Raw genomic sequence first — 25,784 nt, 5'->3', positions numbered from 1 at the left:
ACTTGTAGGTGATGCTTCCAAGAGATACTCAGAGGGTGGTCTTGTACCATATTCACACATGAGGCAGTCCTGCCCTTTATCACCATTAATGAGAGGTTCTGATTAAAGGAATCAATGGGAGAAGGATAGAATTTCTTTTCAAAAAATTGTTTTGGATCCACACACAAGCTCACTTTTCAATGTGTTAAACATCAGCATGGTACAACCATTTTTCACAGCTACCTCTGAACTTGATGTCTGCTGACCAAGCATGTCTGTAAATAGGGTAAGTTCATAGCATGCTGAGCTCAAGTCTAGTCAGGCTGTGAGGTTGAATGAGACGATATTAGGGAAAAACATAGCATTCAGCTAGACATGAATGCCTAGCTACTTACAGAAGAAGCACATCGATATCCATGGCAGTGCTTTCCCTACAATGATGCAGCACTAGTGTCATGGCAGGGTGGGTAGGAAGCTCTGTCCCTTTCGTTGTACTGCCATCGGGTGACCCTGCTCTCTGGTACCTGCACCACCTGGACACTGGCATCAGTGGTTCAGTGAGTGGAATCCACCAATTTCCCAGGAGATTCCAAGGACATTGAATTTGAGAACAACTGGCTCACAGTTTCAAATAAGTACTGTAACTTTGTACTTCTGCCTTGGGAATGATGGAGATTAAAAGAACATTCACACTTCCAAGGATCCTTTTATGATATGAAATCAAGGTTAAAAATGAAGATGGGAGAAACTTTTGAAGAATGTTTGCCAATTCCAGCATCCATGCTGTCTGTGGTTCTCTTTGATTGGCTGTTTTCTCCTTGGGTTCCTCTAGCTACAGAGCACCAGAACGTTTTTTTAAATTATCCTTTCTCATGGTTATTTGGGTTTTCAGGAAGTTCGGAATATCCCCAGAGCTATTATTCCTGGTACACATGGCTATGGTGTGTCAATTAGTGTCCCACATTCTGGCTCTATCTGCCTTGAAAATCTAGTGTAGCATTTCCTAGGTATGGTCAATGTCAACCCTGATCCATGCGTCATCTTGTGAGTCTCATTTTGTGTTGACAGATTTATGCTTAATCTGAGGAAAAGCAGATGAGGCCAGAAACAAAACATCTATTCTCCATGTTCATTTCTCTCAGATTTGGTTTTAAAATTCTTAAACTTCTGCCAAAAAAATAATTAGCAGTGCAGATAAGAGGCAACCATGACAACTCCATGCCTGCCATCCTACATATCTGTGGGAACCATAAATTTAACTGGATAGTTACAAGGAGTTTACAGGCTCGTATCTCACTTCCAAGAGATAGGACGCTAAGAGGGAAACAAGAGGAAGGGATATGGTTTTTATCTGGACATCATCATCAATCATTACGTTTTAGAGGTTAATGCTCAGAGCTTCTTGGGGATTTCAGAAGCAGAACTTAAAAAAATCTCTAGGGTAAATGGAACTATTACTTTGCTTGCTGTCCTCCTAGGGAAGGAACTTTGTCTAGAAGCTATTACTGTCTGCTTGTACTATCAATAGTAAGAATGAGGCCCTAAGCATCCACAGATGAATTCTTGGAAGGAGATTTTGAAGCCCTAGAGTAGGAAAGGGAAAGAAAGCACTGTTGGGGTTTATTTCTTCATGATGGAGATGCTGAGGCAGAGCCATGTATAGGGAAGAGGAATGCTATTAAGAGGATCTGAGGGATTTTGCCAAAGGTCAAACCAGTGCAAACAGATGGCTAGCAAATAGGTAGGACTGGAGTAGACAAAGAAAAACTGCAAAATGGAGAAGCAGCTATTAAGAGGATCTGAGGGATTTTGCCAAAGGTCAAACCAGTGCAAACAGATGGCTAGCAAATAGGTAGGACTGGAGTAGACAAAGAAAAACTGCAAAATGGAGAAGCAGGTTTGGAAAATGAGTGGGGAAAGGGATATCTGAGTCATTTCTGAAGAACTAGGGTGTGTTGAACTTCCTAGGACAGCGGTGAGATTTTTTTTCTGTAGGGTAAGAAAGAGACCATCAAAATGCTGGATAAATCTGCTAGTTACTCTGAGAGCGACAAATATACGCTCTTTTGTAAATCTTGGATGCTGTGTGGAGAACATAGGTCTGGGCTCTAACTTTAGGAAACCTGTGATGCCAATGGGTAAATGTGAATATACACAGATCATGTCAGATTGCAGGTTTGGGATGGAAAACAGAATCGATCCCTTAAAGGATTTCAGTGGGACTTTGTTTTTGTTTTGCTGTTGATGGCAGTGTTGATTTATCTTAAGGCACCAAAAGTGAAAGAATGGCAGTAAGTTCTTAAGATTTCCTTCAAAAACAAAACCCGGAAAAATATACTGGCATCTCACAGTTAACATTCAGAAAAAGAATAAAAGTAACCCAATGATCGCTGTCATGAAAGTGGCTTTGAAAATCTAGATCAGCCTTTTTGAGGTAGAGAAGAGGTTTCTGACCCCTTCAAAAAATGTGATTCAAAATGGTTTTTTAAAACTCAAACTGCTAATTTGATTCTCCTGATTAAATTGCTATTTATCAGTGATGCCATTAGTTTTCAATGGAAGATAAAAAGCATACTATTCAAAGTAACTGCGTTAAATAGTTTTTCACATCCTGATCTTTAGGGGGATAAGATTTTGCCACTCAGAAGAACCCCTCCCCACAGCTTCAAACATTGTTCAACATCTTCCTATGGGTCTAATTGTCTCTCTATACTTCTACCTGCAGATCTAAAATGTATATTAATATTGTCATGTCCCAAACTAACTTCTGATAATCTCCACCAGAATTCTCTTAATTTTAGTATCTCAGACAATGGACAGATTATTAGTTCAATTACTCAGCCCTCACCCCAACTGATAGCAGGTCCCTCCTTTCTTTAAAACTCCACATAGACATACCATTTATCAGACATACCATCACAACTCTAAGTTGTATCTAGAATCAGTCCATCTCATCATTGCTACAGTCACTCTGGAGACAGGTATACCATCCTCAAAGTTTTCTAACTTTTGTGTTTATCTTGCAGCATCACAGCAAAACAACCCCTGGAAGTGTACATATCTAATAATGTCACCCTACTCCAAAGCTCTCTGGAATTTGTTGTTTCACTATCAAATATCTTTAGCACATGAAGTTGTAGCTTGTCCAATCAGATCTCTCTCTCTCTCTCTCTCTCTCTCTCTCTCTCTCTCTCTCTCTCTCTCTCTCTCTCTCTCCCTCTCCCTCTCTCCCTCTGTCTCCCTCTCTCTCTCTCCCTCACTCCCTCCCTCTCTCTCTCTCTCTCTCTCTCTCTCTCTCTCTCTCTCTCTCTCTCTCTCTCTCTCTCTCTGTAACAACACACCATCCTTTTCACACTGTTCTCCATCTGACTAAAGTCATTGGCTTGAAGATACTTGAATGGGCAATTTCTTCATACTTTAGCACCATTGTTCCAGAGGTCTAGAACCTTCTGTTAGTTCATGTTTAAGTTCAAACATGTTTGAGATCAGCCCTCTCTGTTCACTTTGTATGAAGTTGTATACTCCTCCACCATACTGGCTTAACTTTTCTTTTCTTTTATATGAACCAGATTTCTTCCTTATATGTTCTTCATTTCTGGTTATTCTAATCTAACCTCCACAAGGATGGGAAATCCAGTTGCTTTTTTCTGTTTGCAACTTCTGTGCTACCAAATATCCACAGAACCCCTCAGCCACACTTTGCTCTTCTGTTTCTGAATTATTGTTCAAGATTTCCTGATAATCTCATGTATTTCAGCAGTCCAGTGTTGAGTGTCACATTTTGTTGTTGTTGTTGTTGTTATGACTTTATCACATTAAGCCTATCAGACTGTTGGAGCTTTCCTCTACATTGAGTCCAACTCTTATTTGGTTTGGATTCAATCCCGGTCTGCCATCCTTGCTCTCACTGAAGCTATCAGATGGTTTCGTATTCTTATGCTCTCTGTTATCTTTCCTTTCACCCCATCCTGATTTCTGTCTATCATTTTACCCTTAGTCTCTCTGTATTAAAGCTTCCTTGGTGTATTGTTATGATTTTCTGCATGCATTAGAAGCTTAACTAGTCAGTGCCAAAGACGTAGTCAATGAATATTTACTCTTAAGATAAATACTGCTTTCTTCTAGAAAGTACTCAGACAAATTAAGGATTGAGTGGAGAAAGGTGATTATCTGTACAAACCTGATAGGTCTTCTAGTATAACATTAAGAACAGTACTTGCCTGTTTGAATGTTCCATTGCCCATGCCATTGTTTAACTCGATCAACAATGCCAGGGACTTTGTTTGTCCTTTGCTAGGTTTCAAACACAAGGCACTGTGCATGCTTGACAAGCACTCTATAGCTCAACTGCATTCCTGGACAACAGAAAAAATTTAAGAAAAACATTTAAAAATATAATACTTTATTGAATCTTTTGGGCTTTTAAAAAGGAACAAACTAAATGATACAAATTACCTTTCCTAGTCCCTCACTGTTTACACTCCTAAAACTCCCTGCTCAGGACAGTTAGTCCTGTTCTGTTATTGATTCTTTTGGTTGAGAACTTGGATATTCCTTCTCTGTTTTCAATAGTGAAATAGTGAAATCCAGCCAATACATAATCCACACTATCATAACCAATTTCCTGAATGAGTTATGACCTTTTCTTGACAAATCCCTCTTCCTTGTGTCTATATTTTGCAAGATATATGTAATTTTTCACTATATATATGTAAAACGTGTTTGTTAACCATGCATATATCTGAGGTTCTGTGACAGGCACAATAATTCCTGTGATACATCCATCATTGCCTTGTTCATTGTTAAGACTGTGTCAGTAACTATCCCACAAAATTTAGGATACTTCTTTTTTAAGTACGTATATCATAACTTCTTGTACCTAGCTGTATCTCATTGGTTCATTAATCTGTTTTAAACAAATATATTTATAACCATTGTTAGCCTCATTGTCACAGTCTTTGCCTTACCTCTTCTTGAGGTTTTTTAAAGGGAAGTAGCTGTATTTGTATAGGGCGAAGTTTATCATCTCACTTAACTTGGTCCTGTTACAACATATTTCCTATTCAGGGATAACAAACAGTAATTGAGTAATTGCAAATCATGGCTTAAGAAAACCCAGTGCCCAAGTGTCACCACTGATTGGTCTGTGAACCAACACTTTGCCCTTTCATCTTAAAGTAGTCACATCTCATTGGATCCCTCAGAACTCCATATAGGATGAGTCTACTATCACACGGCTTTGTTCCTATGTTACGTACCCATGTCCTTCTTTCTGGTTCCTGGAGTACATAAGCCCTTACACAGTAGCCTCTGTCTCATCTGTGCATCTAGGTGGGCCAGGCAAAGAACTGCTTGACCCAAGATACAGGCAAGATGATAGGATTTCTCAAAGACATATCATTATGAATAAGTAGTCTGTAGAGAATTCTTATCTGTCACTGGAATTATATATTTCTTTACTTCCAAAAAGAAATAATCACTGACAAATATCTTAGAAATCCCCTTAGAGCCTTTAATGTACCAAACTTAGTTAAGGTAGGTTTTAGGGACAAAATATTTTCCAGAACTAACAAACACAGACATATAAATAAAGAGCTGAGACACAATGAAGTAGAGCTGTGGTAAGGGTTCGCACAGATGCTGAGACTTCCAGAAGAAAGGCTTTGAAAAGGGGAGAAATGGAACGAAAGGAAATAAGTGACATGGCAAGGCGGGTGTGGGGGGATGCTGCCAGAGAGAACAACACAGTGACTGAGGGCTCACAGAAAAGTGAAACGAGTTTGGGGTTTATAGATTATAAAACCCTCAGAAGAATAACTAGAAAGATGGATTTGCAGACATAAGTAGGGTTTGTCCAAGTGAGGGACTCACATAACTTGCTGAGGTAACTGTCACTCATCTTTCAGGAGACTAGAATCCAATACAAACGGGAGCTCTTAAATCCATTTGAGTCAAAGATTATTTTGAGAAACCAGCTAAAATGATAGTATTTCTCTATCCAGGGAAAGAGGTCACAAACCCTTAAAACTCTTCATTTTCTTCATTGTAATTTGTTGGAAATCTCCTAAAACTTGTTTATGGAACCACTGAAAATGCTGATACTAAGGCTGCTTCTGCTGACATATTCCATTGTCTATAGCTGGTGAAGAAGTTCTAGTGTGAGCAACTATCCAATGGTGGTTAGGGCACAGACCAAACTGAAGCAGGTTGAATGGAAACTGTGAAAAGTAAGGGTATTGAATATTTTTAAGAGCTAGGCTCCAATTATAATACATAAGAAAAACAACAGCAACATTCGTTAGACAATGTGTATGTTTGTGTGTGTGTGTGTGAGAGAGAGTGTGTGTGTGTACATGCATGCGTGCATGTGTGTGTGTGTGTGTGTGTGTGTGTGAGAGAGAGAGAGAGAGAGAGAGAGAGAGAGAAATGACAGTGGAAATTTACAGAATGAATAATAAGGACAAGTGTGTGTGTGTGTGTGTGTGTGTGTGTGTGTGTGTGTGAGAGAGAGATTGTTTGAAAGGGAAGTAAGCTTGCTCATATTTTATGAGAAATGACAGTGGAAATTTACAGAATGAATAATAAGGACAAGATTGGAATGAACAAAACAAACTGAAGAACAAGAGAAACATAAGACATGACTCCCCATCACCAGCCCAATCCAGGAATTCCTCCTGTGTGATTTAGGAAAAAAATAATGAAGATAACTTGTGCGTGAGGGAGAATGAAAGGTTTTTTATTTCAGATGGAATCATTTTTTTCTGAGTGATGCAGGGGAGGTGTTATTTTTGGAAAATCCTTGAAAAAATGGAAGAAAGACAACAAGAAGCCTAACTTTAGAGTTGGAAACTATTGCTTTGTCCTCTCCAGTACACACAAGCACTGTATGGCAGATTAGTGTGGGGCTGGAATCTTGGTGGCAGCAATGGAAGAACTGCATGAGAGGGATCTGAGGGTACATGAATTCTAACTGAGGAGGGAAGAAAGGAAAGAATACCTGCCAAGGAAAAGAGGGAACAGGGACATACAACTAAAATCATTCCAGGGGGAAAAGTGTTAACAGGAATGGCATCATGAAAAATCATAAAGGACAGAAGTATTTCTGAGAAACACTGATTCAGAAATTCCTAACACCATGTGACAGTGAGAATCCTGTCACTGGTTTAGGGGTGGAGAAGCAAATAGTCAAGGGACTATGAGATGATTGAGTATTCACCCACTCAAATACTTCAGAAACACTCAAATACCCAGTAAACACTCAAATACTTCAGAAGACCCTTGAGCCAAGTCTTTATTTGCAAAGAGCAGAAAGGTTTGTCCACACAATCCTGCATGACCTGAGGTTGAGGGGTCAGGCAACTCCCAATGCAGGAATAACACTTTACTCTTTATGTTCATGCTAACCACATGCTCTAACATTGAACACATTCTCACTCGCCCGCAGAAGAGCTTCTGTGTGGCAAGGGAGAGTGGAGGCACCCTGCACAGGGGCTAGACATATAAAGAAGTTCGTTTAATATGAAAGAGTGGTTTAGAAAGCAAATAGGAAAGGCTTGGAAAAGTCTTATGGTAAAAAGTAAAATCCAAAGTTTAACGTTTTAAAGGCGGTATTTCCCGGATTTGCCCACACAAGCCTTGTTTATGCAGCAGCTACCAACCTCGAACAACAGTAGGACTGTGTGGATTTCAGCCCAGGGAATTTTGGCAGAGCAGTGAAGCATATCACTCCCTAACGGAAAGGTGCCAAGTGATGGTGAACTTCTTAGGCATCTGGGCAAAGATGAGCCAGCTTCCAGGACACCCAATTTTCTTGGACTTATTCACGGTGATTTTTCTGTTCAATTCAGTTGCACCAAGGACTCTGAAATCAAGGACAATTAGATTTTCCTTTGATTCTTGCAACATAAGGCTCATCACTGATCACACTAATAAATGTTAAGTAAACATCTGTCTATACTGATTCATCAGATGAATAAAAAAACAAAATCAACAACAACAAATGGTTTTTATTCGTTTATTTTATCTTATTTTTTTTCAGTTTCTCAGGCTTTTACCAGACTTGGGTTGTACTGGGTAACCTCTGCCTCCACATCCAGTGTGCTGGGATTGCAGGCTCACACAAGTGGGCTGACACACAAAGGAGGCATAGATTTTGTCTTAATTCTTTTAATCTTTGTTGATAATTTAGTTTCCTTTTACATTTTAACTTACTGTTAATTATACACGTATGTCAAAACAGTTGGGATTAGTTTGAAGGTGAAATTTTTATTTATTTTTATGTGTGTGTATGTGCACATATGTGGGGTTGTTTTCAGTGGTCAGAAGTGGGTGTAGGATTCCCTGGATATACAGTTACAGGCGTTTGTCAATGTGTGTTCCTAGAACCCAAACCTGGGTCCTCTGCAAGAGCAGCAAGCATTCTTAACCAGAGAAGTGTCTCTCTAGGCCCCTGTGAATTTTTACTTACAAATATTATTTACATGTTTAAATACGCAATATGCCTTTACACTTTATCCTTAATAATTTTGATGGAATATCTATGGGAAAAAAGCTCAAAAACCAATATTGGATATTATGGGTTATCAAAATATTTTTCCTAATTTGTTTGCATGAATTGAAAAGGGGGAAAGTAGTGAGGAAGATTTGAGGGAAAGTATAACTCATTAACTACTTTAAAGCTCTAAGTTTTTCAGGCAAAGCTTATTGAGGTATAAAATGCCCACATAGCTAAAATGCCCCTTGGCAAATTTTTAATTCTCTTACATCATTATTTATTTATTTGTGGGTGTGGCTTTTCACTTGCCATGACACTCATGTAGAGGTCAGAGGACAACTTGCAAGAAGTAAGTTCTCTCCTTTTACTATATTGGTCTGAGGGATCAAACCTAGGCATTCAGTTTTGACAACAACTACCTTTTTACCCGATGTCCATTCCAGTTAACTTGTACAATATAATAAACATGATATTATATATAAATTGGCCAATATGCAGTACATGTTATGACATAATTGTAATATATACAGCAATGTAATATATAGCATATAGAAAAATGCACAATAATTAATATTATAAAAAGATAAGCCTAATTTACAAATAGTCATAATTTTACAATTGATAAAGAGAAGTTGTTGTGTGATTCCACCATGGTATAAAGAGAAAAGGTATTACTGAGAATTTTAACACTCAAGCCCAGTATAGTTATGAATTATAGTTTTATTTTGTAATAAAACTTAATGCTACATGCCATGCATTTGTTAATATTTCCTCAGGAAAGCAATTGTGAACAAAAAATGGGAAGACATTGTTAGAAACCTCTTGTCTCAGGACTGTTTCATAGTTTCCTTCAACATTTACAGAACTGTGTTTATTTAGGGCAAATTCTGAGACATATTGCTGATATCCATTTTGTTCTGAGAACACACTTTCCAACTGTTCCATAAACATAGCGTTAAGTTTGATATTGCCAGGGATCAAATCTCTGTGTAGACATGAGGATTCATCTGCTGAGAGACACTTGTCTGTAAAGGACCTACATTGTCTTCCTCCACCGAGAGGTCCCTAGTACCCTTGCCAGCCATGGGGCTGTTGTGTGCAATAGGATCCTCCTTCCTACCCCTGACAAATGTGACCAACCCCTGGCCTTTCTACTCACACTAGTTGATTTGGAGAATGGGTGGGGTGGGGTGGGCAGGGAGAGGAAAACCTCTGTGCAATCATAAAAACTCTCCCATGAGTCCAGGATCCTGAAGTCAGCTGAACCCAAGGCATCATATTTATTTCCATTCTTGTTAACCTGATTTTGTGGTTTAGTAAAAACTTCTGCTATAAATATTTTTCTGCTCAGGCTAATATGTAAAGGAGATTAGCTCTAGACCCTAAAGTCTAGCACAATGATTCTTTACCTTCCTAATGCTCTAAACCTTTAATACAGTTCTTCAAGTCGCAGTGACCCCCAACCGTGGAACTATTTCATTGGTACTTCATAACTGAAATTTTGCTACTGTTTTTAATCACAATATAAATATCGGATATGTGACCCCCGTGAAAGCAGTCACAACCCAAAGGTTCACAACAACTGGCTGAGTGTAATCACACTGTACATACACAAGCAGATAGAAGACCTTTCATTTAAGGCTACAAAAAGCGACAATCTGGGATTGAGATGGATTTAGTAAAAGTTTATGCTTGCTTTGAAGAATCATGTTTGATTTCAGAGTCTAGAAGATCTAGTCATGTTGCAGTTTCCAATGATGTTGTTTAATCATTTAGGCTTCAAGGAGACAATCTGATGGAAAGGACAGAAGACACAATGCAAATCTTTCATTCTCCAGAGGAGCGAATCCCAGATTCACTGGGTAAGTGTTCCATTCAAATACATTTATTGAAGTTTTAGTAATTCTTAATGATTTACAAAAGTATCTTTCCTGAATCAAATGCCCATATCCCATGTCACAGTGCACATCCTGCCCATCTGGACAGCAAAGAGTGAAAGAGAAATGGAATCTGAAAGCGTGGATTCTGAAGAGGCAGTTATATGCTTTCAAAACCATGCCCCTAATTCTAACAGTTTACTCCATTTATCCCTGCTGTCTCTTTAGAAAGTGGAAGGACATTTTGAGTTCCTTGAAAATTGTGTCACTGACTCCCATTCTCATGCCATTGGTCCACCAGATTATTAGAGGAAAACAGCAACATCTTATTGAAGATATCACACAAACTTTCTTAGCCACTTGTTGAGACTGTGACTACTACTTGCTTCTTCTCTAAGTCAGACATCATTTCTCCTGAAAGGGTTTCATCTGAACCTTTCTCCTCCTTCTCCATCTAGTAAAACAGATTCCTTTTCCCTCATTGTACTGTGTTCTAGCTTGTTTTTCTGTTGCTATGAAAAAAAACACCATGACCAAAGACAACAAGGGAAAGAGATCATTTATTTCAATTTTTATCATCTAGGAAAACCAGGCCAGGAGCTCAAGGCATGAACCTGGAGGCAAGTACTGAAGCAGAGACCAGGGAGGAAGGGATGCTGCTTAACTGCTTACTCTACATGGCTTGCACAGCTACATTTCTTATACATCCCAGGCCCACATGCCTCAGCATGGCATCATCTGCAGTAGGCTGGGCCACCATGTATCAAGTTTTCATTAAGAGACTGTTCCACAGACATGCACAAAGGCCAACCCAGTGGAGACAATTTCTAGATGTCCCAATTTAATATATACTGCTGTCATAAGTCACTGACCAAAGCTACCTTGGGTGAACCTTGTGGTATTTCAGCTTACACTTCCAAATCACTGTCCATCATCCAGAGAGGCAGAGATCATAGAAGAATGTTTACTTTCCATAGCTTGTTCAGCTTGTCCATGACCATATGCCTAGGGGTAGCACCCCTAGTGGTGAGCTGGGTTTTCCACATCAATCACTAACAAAGAAAATGTTCTATAGTCTAATCTGGTGGAAACTATTGCTCAGTTGAGATTCCCTCTTCCTATGTGACTCTAGTTTGCAGCAAGTTAACCAAAACTAACCAGTTATGTCTAGGTTTTATGCCAAGCTGACAAAAATCTATGACACACAGCACCACTGATGTTTACTTTATTATGTTTCAAAATTAATAGTATGCATTTCATACCCATTTCTATAGGATGCAATGCAAACTCCATAACTCAACCTATGAAATTAAAGCTAGAACACTTCAAAATGCTAGTAGAACAAGTGGTAGATGAAATGTAATGTAATGTTACTTCAGTGGTATCTATGATGTACTACTGCTATTTTAACACAACACCCGGAATCAAGATCATCTGAGACATCACAATAGGAAATATTTTCTTTATATTTGAATGGATAGCATGTTAAAGCAGACATAAAAGTCCATAACCATTAGAGATACCATGAAACAATATTTACCATATGTTCCAAAAGCTAGAAAAAGGGTTTTTGAATGATTTTTACCACAAATGAAATAATGAATATTTTAAATAAAGACAAATACTTTTAATTTTATACTAGTGTTTCACAAATGCTTAGTGAAATGAAACATTCTGAGGTACCCCACTAATCTGTATAGTTTTCATGTTACAATTTATCACTTTAATTAATTTAACTTGAATTAAAAATTGAGATGAAAAGAGTAAAAACTTCAACTATAGAAAATTGAGAACTGTGGAGAAGAAGGGTCTGCTTAGCAGGGAAAATGTTTGTTGTACAAGCATGAGAGCTGAGTTCAGATGCTTCCTGTCCACATAAACATGATGGGCAGGGTAGCACACACCTGAAAAACACCTGTGCAGGTGGAGTAGCAACAGAAATATCCCCGAGATTCACTGGCCAGTCAGTCCAGCTAATCCAGTGTCAGTGGGAGACCCTATCTTAAAGACCCTATCTTAAATGAAAATCAGATGGGAAATGATAGAAGAGGATGCTATCTCCTGGCCTTTATAAATCTCCACATAGCTCATATAATTGCATGTATACTCCACACATAGCCATATGCACAAAACAGTTTTTAAAGGGAAAATTAAGGATTTTTTATCAAAAATGCCAAGGGGAAAAACACAAAATGAGAAAATATATCTGCCATGTAGTTTTTATTGCCCAAAGATGAGTAATCAAATATGAAGGTCACCTATAATTTAATAAGGTCAACAAATCCATTGAGAAATAATCAATAGATTAAACAGACATGTCAAAGGAAAGGAAACACAAATATCAAGTATATGATATATAATCAATTACCTTAGAAAAGAGGAAAAATCAGATGAAGACTGTTATGAAGTATTTCATAACAATTTTGGGTATTAAGAAATCTGACAAAAGAGGTAGTATCTAAACAATTTGAGAAAAGTTTTCTATTATCTTACAATCTTGAGATTTACAGGAGGAACAACCCAGAAACTGTGTATCTAGATAATTATGTTAGAGAAACCAGCATTATGCTCCAGGGACTGTGAACAAGCCTTGGTAGGCTGTCCATGAATGATGAAATCAAGGAGCTGTGCAGTTTACACTGTAGGGACTCAAATGCATTTTATCTGCACACACAGGGTGGATAAAGGCAGCAACGTGCTGGTAAATAAATGTTCAGCAAAAAGTCGTTTGCACAACTATTGATTTCCTTGATGTCATATAGCCCAGCCATGGTGTTGCTGTCAATCAACTGGAAATGACTGTTGGTTCTCTGACGCCACTGTGAGCAAGTTTGAGTGCACTACTGACTGAGCCTTAAGCTCATGAATGTTAACTTCACAAAACTAAGTCAGAGGATGCCGTTCTCATGAGGAGATTTCTAGAGAATGTTCCCTAGGAAAACATACCTAAGTGAAGAAACCATAGTGCCAGAGGGAATGGTAGACTTGAATGAGGGATCCGAAAGACGTGATCAGGAAGGAGGCCACAGGCAGGTGAAGGCTATTGGGAATGCTCTGATTCTTATGGTCGGTTGTGAGCTTAGAGTGTTTAAGTACTGTACTTTATAAGTTTAATTTACTATGTGTTTTATTCATAGGACACATTTTATATACTTTATTTGGAATTTTATTTACATATAATTTATATGTTGACTATCACCTAATAATACTTAAAAGCAAACTGGTACAAGAACATAAACCAATACTAGTTGACTACTTAGTTGACTATTTACAAGGAAATCATGATAGTTTACATGTGCTCAGATCTGTTATAGAACTAAGACATGTATATTTTCAAGAGAGTTCTTAAACTCTGACAAGGAAAGTAGAGTCTTAGATGACTAGCAGCATGGGGGCCCATGCTGGTCATTCATCAACACTCGTTTAGTTTGTGGATTCAGCCTGATCATATCCCTTTGTGTATATTACATGCCTCCCTATGCCTAGACCACTCTTTCTTCAGTGGTAGTGGCTTCCTTTTGCTGCCTGTAGTATTCATACGATTTACCCTATAGTCATATTAAGTGTCCCTGATGTTCCGCTTACATCAATTTTTTCCTTTTTTTAAACTCCTAATTGGTTTTGAATCAGTATTTGTTCTCAGTTCAGATGATTTCATGCTACTTAAGGCTTTCATGCTCAATATAAAAATAACACAACACAGATACTGTTTAACAACTCAGCCATTAACTACATCTATACTCTTTAGCAACTGCATATATATATTTGCTGTAGAGACTTAAATATCCTGGGAAATTAAACAATGCATCTTGTAATATGCTTTGGATTATACTTACATCCACTGGAAAATGCATTCATTAAGTCTAAGCTCCCTTCTTGAAATATTTATGCCCTGCTTTTTCCACACTCACATATTAGAATACCTAATTAGGAAATTGCAAAATAGGACTTTCTGCTCAGTACATATCTTTCCCCTGAAGTCAGTCTAATCGTGAGATCCCAAAGTTTAGTATCATTAGCATCATCCAAAAAAATCTCTGAGGTGACTTAAATGTCAACTGTGCATCTATATTGAACATGGCTCAAGACACATATTTCTATAAATAGGCCTAATTCTGTGCAGAGAAGTTTTTGCAACACAAACAGCCATGGTAAATATGATGACAAGAGGAAGCTGATCATAGCTAAACATTGTGACAAGTATTCAAGATTTCAGACCCTGTCAGCATGCTCAACCAATAGTTTAAAATTGTAATTCAACAGTTCAAAGATAGTTAATTTAAAAAAGTAAAATTTATTGTTTCATATTTCCATGCTGTTTCACTAAAGATTCCTTTTCTTCTACCCCTTCTGTGTCTAAAAAATTTGAATAAATATAGGTTATATGTTGAAACATGCCTGCTCATATGATAAATTTCTCTGCAGTAGAAAGAACATAATTGTTTACATATCTGCATGTACTAGTTAGCATTAGCAAAGAAATGTACATTAAACACATTAAAAAGTTTGACCCTCCAAGAATGAGACATTGGATTCTTATTTTTATGATGTATGTTTACTCAACTTAACTTGTTAGATTGGTTTTCCATCACAAATTTAGTCTATTTGTCTGAGGTCATTTGCCTTTGTCAATATCAATATTGTAAGACACCAAAATTCTCACTTGCCCTGGGAAGGCCATCACAGGAGTTCCCTGCTGGACTCTAGGACTACCATCGTCTCATAGATTTCATCAGACATGACTCCCATAACCGAAGAATATTCAAAACAAGCATTTAGCAAAACATCTCCTAAAATGTTGCCAATATTGCCACCTTGTAAATATTCATCTTCTGTTAAAAAATTAATGCTGTGTATGTATTCAACTGAATTCCATGAGACAGTAACAAAATTATTTCATTTAATGTATTTTGAAACCACATAGCATGTACTTGATGTATAATACTTATCTAATGAATGAAATATGCAAAAATAGATGTAAATAGATGAATGAATGAATTAGTACACCTGAAATCAATCAGAAAGGCACCTATATAAAACCATCACATATTCACTGAGAACAAATGGAGAATGCACACCATGCTTTTAACTTTAAAAAGTCAGCAAATCCATAGGAAGGTTTCTTTTAGGTCATATATACATATATATGCATATATATTTAACACATATATTTAATTCAATTTTATAAATGTATATGGATGTTTGTATCCCTATTAAGTTATTATCACCTTAGAAAGTAAAATTTTAATATTAAGTAAATGTTATACTCAAAATCTCAACTCATAAAATAAAAACTGCACAATAAATTATAAAATTAGTCTTTGCCCACAGTTTGATGCAATATAAATTAATTTTATTTTTAATTTTTCTTTTATTGATATTAAATTATTTTCTCACATAATATACACATGTACTGATTACAGCTTCCCTTCCCTTTGCTCCTCCTAGTTAGTTCCTTCTCATACACCTTCCTATTTGGAGTCACTCCTTTTCCATCTCTTATTAGAAAAGAATAGGCTTCTAAGGGATAATAATGAAACAAAAAATAAAAAAATTATGCCATCAAAGGTTGGACAAGACAAACCAACAGAAGGAAAAGAGCCCAAGAGAAGGCCCAAGAACCTGAGACATACTCACTCATACATTAAATTGAATCCCATAAATTAATACTCAGAGGACCTGGTGCAGACTGTTGCAGGCCCTACGCATGCTAACTCAGTTTCTGTGAGGTCATATGAAGGACTTGTTTGCTTGGTATCATTTACTCTCTCTGTCTATTATACCTATTCTGACTCTGATGTGAGGTTTCCTGAGCTCTGAGGACAGGGATTTGATGGGCTACATGATATTTAAGGCTGAGTGTTCCAAGGTCTCTCACTCTAAGCATACTGTCTGGCTGTGGGTCTCTGTATTTTTTCCCATTGGCTACAGAAGCTTCTCTGATGATGGCTGAGCAAGGCACTGATTGATGAGCATAGCAGAACATCATTAGGAATCATTTTTGTCACTCCTACTTTTTGTTTGTGTTTTGGTTTTTAGACCAGTAGTATATGGTTTTACTCTAGGACCCTGGGTTATTTAGTCTCAAGGTTCTGGGAAACTAAAGTAGTGTCAGGTGTGGGTTCCATCTGGAGTGGCAGTGGTCCTTAATTCAAATCAGATATTGGTTGCTTACTCCCACAAGTTTTGTGCTACCATTGCATAGCATATCTTGCAAGTAGGTCAGCATTGTAGATAAAAGGGTTTGTAACTGAATGTGAGTTAACATTTCTCTTTTGGTAACATGCAGAGTACTTTCCTGCACCAGAGGCACTAAGATATAGGGTTAAAAGCTCTATATAGGTATCAGTTCAAGTTCTCCATGTTTAATGAGTTGTGTAGGTGTTGTCTTCAGCAATAAGACCTTGCTGTCCCTTTGAGGACATCGATCTATAGTCTGGCAATAGCTTAACTTGTTTGGCATTCCCATGGAGTCTTTGGCCAACTACTCTATTAAATATAGGCCAATCCTGGTACTAGAAGCTTCATTTGCTGACAAGATAGCCCATTGGGGCTCTTTCTCCAATTATTTGGAAATTTCCTTTAGATATGTATTTCAGGAGGTGTCTACTGCATTATTTCCATATTAACCCCAAATGACCCTTACTTTCAGCACTCTCCCTATTTTCTCTTCATCAATCCCTCTCTGCTCCTCCCCACTTGATCCTTCTATTCAAGTTCCCCCACTTATCCTAATTATCTATTGTATTTCACTTTTATAATCAGATCTATTTTGCGCTCTAGTCCCTTACTCTATTCCTAACTTCTTTGGTTCTATGGATTGTGGTTTGGTTATCATTGAATCAACAACTAATACCCACATATAAACAAATATATACCATATTTGTCTTTCTGGGCCTGGATACCTCACTCAGGATATATTTTATTCTAGTTGCATCCATTTGTGAGCAAATTTCATGACTGAGTGATACTTCATGACAATATGTACCACATTTTTCTTTATCTATTCTTCTGTTGAAGGACAGTAAGGTCGTTTTCAATTTCTGGCTATTATGAATACAACAACAATGAAGATAATTGAGCAAATGTTTTTGTGGCAAGATGAAGCATACTTTGGATATAGGCTCAAGAGTGGTATAGATGGATCTTGAGGTAGATTAATTCCCATCTTTTTGAGTAGGTATTACACTGATTTTCATAATAGCTGTACATGTTTGCATTCTCACCAACAATGGATATGCGTTCCTCTTACTCCATATTCTTGTCAGCATGATCTGTCACTTGTTTTATTAATCTTAGCCATCCTGATATATGTAAGATGAAATCTCAAAGTAGTTTTGATTTGCATTTACCTAATGGCTAAGGATGCTGAATACTTTTTGTTAAAATTTTCCTCAGTATTCTCAGCCATTTGGATCTGGACCCCATTTTTGAATAGGTTTAATTTTGGGGGGTGTCTAGTTTCTTGGGTTCTTTATATATTTTGCATATCAGTCCTAAAACAGGCGTGTAATTGGTAAAAAGAAATTCCCACTTGGTAGGCTGTTGCTTTGGCCAAATTACAATGTCTTTTCCCATGCAGAAACTTCTTTGTTTCATAAGGTCCTGTTAATTAATTATTTATCTTACTGCCTGTGCTTATGATTTTCTTTTCATAATGTCTTTCACTGAACCAATGAGTTCAAATCTGTTCTCCACTTTGTCTTCCAACAGCTTCAGTGTATCTGGTTTTATGCTGAAGTCTATGATTCATTTGTAGTTGAGTTTTATGTGAGGTAATAATTTTGTATCTATTTGTATTCTTCTACATGCATCCATCCAGTTTGACCAGCACCATTTCTTGCAGATGCTATCTTTTCTTGGTGCGTGTTTCTGAATTCTTTATCAAAATCAGGCATGTGGATATACGTATGGGCCTTCAACTTGATTCCATTGATCAACATGTCTGTTTTTGTACCAATACCATGCTGTTTTATTTTATTATTTTATTTTTATTTTTGGTTTTTCAAGGCAGGGTTTCTCTGTGTAGTTTTGGAGACTGTCCTGAAACTAGCTCTTGTAGACCAGGCTGGCCTCAAACTCACAGAGATCCACCTGCCTCTGCTAGGATGAAAGGTGTGTGCCACCAGCTCCAGGCACCATGCTGTTTTTATTTCTATACTTTACTTGAAACACTGGAAATCAGGGTCTATTATGTTAGGATTGCAAAGTGTAAGTGGGGACATATAATCCTGGCTGTTATTGATTATGTTTTGCACTGGTATCTAAGCCCCTGGAATTGGGATTTTAATTCTAGTGCTGATGTGTGGTCTTGTTTTTGTTAGGTGTATCCTTATTTCTTGGTTTCTGTTTCCTCTCTAGTTCTTAGAAGAATGTGATGTCTGTGTGTTCCCTTGTGGGAAATTCCCTTCATTCTTTGTTGGTGTAGCCAGTGGAGCCACAAGTAAGAATGTGTTCCTGCGTATTAGAAACTAACAGTCAGGAATGTGGATGAACTGGGGTGTGGAGAGGGGGTTCACAGGAGGGAGAAGGAGAGTGTTATACTAGGATCTACTTAGTTAGTCCCCTGGGAATGTGGAGAGAGATAGTGAGAAGAGATCACAGCAGAAGATGTTCTATGGAACTGGTGATGAGACTGTGGGATTGCGCTTGGTGGAGAGGAGGGAGAGGTGAAGATATTGAGTTAACTTACCTATTTCCGTGGCCAGAGTTTAACTTAATTTTAGAAGATGCAAATGAAGTTCAACTTTCATCCTGATTTAATGGGTCTTTCCATACTAGCTTATAAGCCGTTACAAGTTTGTTTTAGTAGATGGGTGCCGAAGTATTCTTTGAGACTGAATGGCTATTTTTTTTAACTTGGTGCATTTTTCATTATCCATCTTAATTTTATCAACTAAAATATGCTACTTTTAATGGTTCTATTCTGTTTAGAAGTGTTGTAGGTAAATTATCTTAATTTATGTTTTCCCCAGAGTTAGTATCCTAGTGGAGGGCACTCTGTGTTCTACAACACTATCTATGTTTATATAGAGATAAGTTTGTGCCCAAGAAATCAGCTAGCCTGTCTTGAATGAAACACTCTGAATTAGCAGAGATAGAGATGCCATGAGCTACAAACTTGGACTTGTGCCAAGTTTTTCATGGTCTCCCTACTCCTTGGCCATAAGGAACTAGAAATTTTCATATTCTAATTTCTCCCCCAAAACACTTATTTCATGCATTAAAAATCTGTCTCTATTTGCTCATGAGTCTAAGTGATTTTTTCTGTACTGAGTTAAAAATACATTTTAAATTAAAATAGAAAAATTTCCCTCTTTCCACCCTCCAGCATCTTCAAGGTACCCTCATTCTAACCCTTCTCATGTCCTCCCTTGAAATTAATTATTCTTATCTGATTATTATTATATATTGATGCATATGTACTCAAAATATATAAATACAAGCTGAATATATATATATATATATATACATATATATACATATGGTTTCAGGGCTGAGCACTCTGTATTTGATATTCAATGAGAGAACTTATGAACTTATCTCTTGGAGAGCCTAATTATTCTTCTCCCAGATGTCAATAATTGCCTATAGTTCTTTAACTAGCAGTAGGTAACATAAAAATTTCTCCCTTACACATTATCATGTGTATTGATATTGTCATCATTGTTTCAGTCTTTTTTATGTATCTATTTCTAGCAGAGACTGTTGTATAGCACACTCCCTGGTACTTGGGCTCCTAAATTCTTTCAGCCCCCTCTTCTGCCATATTTCCTAAGCCACACAGGCTGGAGCTGTGGTGTAAGTTCATACATTAGGGCAGGGGTTCCTATGATCTGTTGATCTCTGCATTGTATCTAGTTTCAGTTTATTGTATTGGTCTTCATTTGTTATAAAGAGAAGCTTCTTTGATGAGGGCTCTCTTAATATTAATACATATAAGAATCAAGTTTATGAAATCCAGTGGTCTAAAATACTTTCCTCTAAACTGATTTATGAAATCAAATTTAACTATGGAAGTAGACAGCACCTGATATAGATTACTTATAGATATTACATATAATTTATCAGTATTGTCAAATTCTTTAGCAACCATAAATATCTTTCTATCCTGCACTAATTAACCTAAATTGGCAGCCATATGAAGGGGTTCACACCATGTTATTAGTGTAATTGAAGGCGACCATTCACCCACTTCTCTAATATTTACACTAAACAGTCACAACTTGCTTGATACAGTGGATAGACAAAACCTCTACTATTCAGAGAGGCTTCACCTAGCAACTGATGAGAACATATGCAGAGACCCACAGCCAAACATTAGGAGAACCTCAGGAAATCCTGTGCAAGGATACTAGGAAGGATTATTGAAGCCAGAGGGACCTAGGATACCACAGGAAAACATGCAGAGCCAACTGACCTGGGTTCATGGGAGTTCATGGAGATTGAACCATCAACCAGAGACCTTGCTTGTGACTGACCTGGGCCCTCTGCACATGTGTTGCAATTATGTGGCTTGGTCTTTTTGGCAGAGGGAATGAGGTGGGTAGGCTGTGTCAGACTATTGCCTGCTCTTGGGACCCTTTCCTCCCACTGCGTTGCCTCATTTAGCCTTAATGGGAGAGGAGGTGCCTAATCTTGCTGCAAGTTGATATCCCAAGTATACATGGGAGGCCTGCACTTTTCAGGAAGGGAAGGGAGAGGGAGTAAATGGGGGAAAATGAGGGTGAGGGGAGGGGCAGGAAGGAAAAAAAGGAGAGGAAACTGTGATCCAGCTGGGAAAAATTAATTACTTGATTAATTAATAAAAAATTAAAAGATCTCCATCATAAAATAATTTACACCCACATTGTCTCCTTCACAATTCCTCATCTGATTTAAGAGAGAACTGAATAGAACAAAACAAATAGAAAGAAAAGGGGCCAAAGAAAGAGTACAACACATACAGACACAGGAAAATACATATTTTCATACACAGAAATCCCATAAATACCTAATATCGGAAACAATAATAGATAAGTAAAAGACCTATAGGGTTAAAAAATGCCCAGAAAAAACATTATGAGACAAACAAAAAAAACGTGCAAAAATACATTGAGTTCATTTTGTGTTGGTCATCTACTGCTGGGCATAAGGCCTGCCCTTCAGTGTGGTTTTTGTAACCAGTGAGACTGTTAAGGGAAAACAGTTTTTCATTGCATATAGTGTGTGTGTGTGTGTGTGTGTGTGTGTGTGTGTGTGTGTGTGTGTGTGTGTATAAAATGCAAAGGCAATGTGTAACTTCTATTTTTAAAAATTAACATAGATTCTTTACCTGGAACTGAAGAAACTCTCATGGAGGAAGGTGAAGATTTTGAGAAACCATCTAAATTAACAGAACCTGTAAGTATATTAATATATTTGCTTTTGTTAAATCTGTAACATGCAGAGGCAGGTGGCAGAAGAGAGAGAGAAATCCACAAAAAACAAAAATAAGCATTCTTTTTATAAAGAATACTGTAAATGCATTCACTATTCTATATGTGGCAGAAGAGTTATTACAGCAGTAGGTGACCACTTTACAAAATATACAGCAATGCTATATTAAGATCTTTGGGCAGCTGTGGGAAAGTTGATTGAGGCAGTAATTAATTGCTGTGAAAAATTTGACTGAGGTGGCAATGAGTTCCTCTGAGATTAGTTGTTACTAGTGCATAGGCACATTCTAAGAGCGTATTGGTTGCCATGTGGACTTGGTCAAAGGTAATAAAGTTGAACTATATGCATCCTAATAAAATGTTTTCTGTGTCTTGAAAGCTTGCAAATTCCTTAGTGCATGCTATTAACAGGTGTGGAGTCCTTGTTATTTTTGTTCACTCTTTACCAGGGTGTAATGGGATTCAGTTTCTGACTTCTAATAAAATTCAAGATTAAAAAAGTAAATACAGGAAAACAAAAAAATCTCTCTGTGTAAATTTTAAATATAGAAGTCTTTAAAAGATTTTAAATTGCTCTAATACTCAGGCTAGTGCAATCTTTTATATTTATGCAGTGTTCATATAGTCATGGCAAATTCCTTATGTGTTTGCTTAGTTTCCCATAATGAGGTACCACAGACCAAGTGGTTGAAACAATAGAAGTGTAATTCATTCTGGATCTGGAGGTAGAAGGCTGAGATAAAGTTAATGTCGACTGAGGCTCGGGGATATCTGTCTTCTGCCCATGTCATCACATTGTCTTCCCTTTTTATTGCTGGTGTGTGCCAGCTCCTCCTTTTACCCAAAGGGAATCCCTAGAATCACCTCTGATACTCAGTTTAAACTAACTTAGTGACGGTATTTCAGAGAGTTAGGTCTTATAGAACCCATTCACAAACATATTTTGAGATAATCACACAAATTTTAGGGGTATACAATATAACCCATGTCACTGTGATGAAATGGCATTCAGATTATATTGTATACCATTGCTGTTGTCTCTTTTCTATTGGATGTCATAATAAAGTTAATTCTAAAAATGCTAAAGAAACTAATGCCTCTTTTCTAAAATACTGCTTTCTTTCTGTAGGTTTCCTGACCTTTATTAAAGTTTTACTTTTCTGTGTCTCTTCTTATGTTCTCTTGTCCCTGAATCCTGATATATGACCTACTTCTTTGTTTACTATCCATATAATCCCAGATAATGAAAATAAAAATCCGGAAACTTTTGTTTTTCTACTTTTATGTTCTCAACTGAGTATCTGCACACAGTAGGACCATAATAGATGTTTTTATATTAGTTGAATAACTCTGAATAATTCCTCAGCAATGAGTTAACTATGCTAGACACAGTAAGAACCATCTTATTTTTTTATAGCAGTTGATTATTTCTTTCCATTACCTACATGTTCCCAGTCACTGTACCACCTCCTGTCCTCAGTATGGATAATGCTTAGAGAAGCTCAGTCACTACACCATAGTATATTCCTTTATTTTTTTAATTTATTTTTCAGTTTAAATTTAGATAAGAAACAAGGTTCCTTCACAAGTCAGTTCCAGGTCCCTCTCCCTTTCCCTCCCCTCCTCCCGTGCCCTCCCCCAACCCCCCCCATTATCCCCTCATTTCCCCAGGGAGGGTGAGGCCCTCCATGGGGGTGTCCATAGTCTGTCATTTCATACAGGACAGGGCCTAGACCCTCCCCCAAGAGTTCAGGGTGAGAGTGCACCTCACATTGTTGGATGGGAGTCCAAAGTCCGTGTGTATACTCGCGATGAGTACTGATCTGCTGCCCAAGGCACAATAGATTACCTAGGCCTCCTCACTGACACCCACATTCAGGGGGTCTTAATCAGTCCCATGCTGGATTCCCAGGCTGATGCCTGGGATTCAAGAGTTAACCTTTGTCAGGTCAGCTGTTTCTGGGGGTTAAACCAGCCCAGTCTTAATCCCTTTGGTCATCAGTCCTCCCTCTCGGTTACTGGCTTTCTTGAGTTCAGCTCAGTACCTAACCGAGGGGAGTCTGCCTCTTCTTCCATCAGCCGCTGAATGAAGTTTCTGTTTGCCAGACTCTCTGGCCATGGGATTGTAGGCTTGCACTCCCCAGTCTATGTCTAAAATCCATATATGAGAGAGTACATGCCATGTTTCTCTTTTTGTGACTGGGTTACCTCACTCAGGATGGTTTCTTCTAGTGTCATCCATTTGCCTGCAAATCTCAGGATTCCATTGTTTTTTTTCTGCTGAATAGTACTCCATTGTGTAAATGTCCCACATTTTCTCTATCCACTCTTCGGTTGAGGGACATCTAGGTTGCACAGACAGTGAGATCAGCAATTAATAAATGGGACCTCCTAAAACTGAGAAGCTTCTGTAAGGCAAAGGACACAGTCAGCAAGACAAAAAGGCAGCCCACAGAATGGGAAAAATATTCACTAATCCCACATCTGACAGAGGGTTGATCTCCAAAATTTACAAAGAACTCAAGAAGCAAGTCTCCAAAACACCAAAGGACCCAATTAAAAAGTGGGCTGCAGAACTAAATAGAGAATTTTCAATAGAGGAGTCTAAAATGGCTGAGAGGCACTTGAGAAAGTGCTCAACATCCTTAGCCATCCAGGAAATGCAAATTAAAACAACTCTGAGATACCATATCACTCCTGTCAGAATGGCTAAAATCAAAAACACCAACAACAATTTATGCTGGAGAGGATGTGGTGAAAGGGGGACACTCCTCCATTGCTGGTGGGAGTGCCAACTCGTTCAGCCACTTTGGAAATCAGTATGGAGATTCCTCAGAAAAATGGGAATAAACCTACCACAAGACCCAGCAACTCCACTCTTAGGCATATATCCAAAAGATGCCCATTCATACAACAAGGATGTCTGTTTCACTATGTTCATAGCAGCATTATTAGGATATTCTTATTAAATATTTTCTTTTCTACTAAACATTTGCTTTCTAAGTGCTAGTTCTAGTTTTACTTCAACAGCTTAATGTTAATTCATGTTCCTTCAGATACTTGTATCTATGTTGTTTTCCTTTCTGTTCCTATGCTAAAATACTCTGACCAAAACGGCTTAGAGGAGAAAATGGTTTATTTAGCTAGTATCTGTAGATCACTGTCCATAACTGAGGGAAATCGAGGTAGGACCTCAAGAAAAATCTTGAGGTTAAAACCACAGAGTTTGCTGGCTTACTGGTTCAAGCTTAGCTAGCTTTGCCTACCTGAGGAATGATGTCACCCACAGTGGGCTAGGCCCTCTTACTTCAATAACAGTCAAGACAATCACTCACAGACATGCCCATAAGAAAGTATGATCTGGGAAATCTCTCAATTGAGATCCCTTTCTCGATGACACTAGCCAAAGTCAAATTAATAGTTTAATCTAAGATATAATGGGTCAGCATATCCCACCTAACACAAATTATTCAGCCACCATACAATCTATACTTTTGACTCATTCTTGTATTACATAGTTTCAAATATGCATCTTGGACACTTCCTCCAAATGCATCTTTCTGAGTCTTCTTGTAAACTACAAGACACAGTATAACAAAACTTGGCACTTCAAATAATGCTGCCACACCAGATAGGACAATGGAATCCATGTTTGAGACAATTTTTTAAAATTATTAATCAGGATCGCATCAACTTGTCTTTGAAAGGACATTTTCTCATTTGTAAACTTCAGTGCATACCCATAATGGCATGATAGAAGGCTGGGTTTGTCATTCATATTGTAATAACTTTTTAGTCATGATTTTCTCAAAGGTTTATTTTATCGTCTGTGAAATCTAACAAAGTTAATGTTATATAAAAGGAGTAGGAATATATAAAATATATATTCCTGCTATATAAAAGGAGTAGGAATTTTGGCTCATTCCTGTAAATCTACCACTTAGGTAGTGAGTGAAGACAGGAGGATCATGAGTTCATGGTACATAGCAAGTTGTAGGCCAGTCTGGACTACAAGAG

At 37.7% G+C, this 25,784-nt stretch overlaps 1 protein-coding gene across 4 annotated transcripts in view; it reads left to right on the top strand.

Moving 5' to 3' along the window:
- The window catches only part of CUNH8orf34 (chromosome unknown C8orf34 homolog), a 383,946-nt gene that overhangs the window by 279,903 nt on the left and 78,259 nt on the right, over nt 1-25,784 (top strand). For all 4 annotated transcript variants that reach the window (XM_040741439.1, XM_040741438.1, XM_005066755.4 and 1 more), the window contains 2 exons: nt 10,250-10,335; nt 21,656-21,732. In XM_040741439.1, the coding sequence (XP_040597373.1) occupies nt 10,250-10,335; nt 21,656-21,732 (163 nt within the window). The remainder of the gene's footprint in view (nt 1-10,249; nt 10,336-21,655; nt 21,733-25,784) is intronic.

This window comes from Mesocricetus auratus, unplaced genomic scaffold (assembly GCF_017639785.1).
Source record: "Mesocricetus auratus isolate SY011 unplaced genomic scaffold, BCM_Maur_2.0 Super-Scaffold_6730, whole genome shotgun sequence".
In the NCBI taxonomy this organism is placed as follows: domain Eukaryota; kingdom Metazoa; phylum Chordata; class Mammalia; order Rodentia; family Cricetidae; genus Mesocricetus; species Mesocricetus auratus.
Note: the sequence above shows the minus strand (reverse complement) of the source record. Positions and strands in the feature narration are given on the sequence as shown.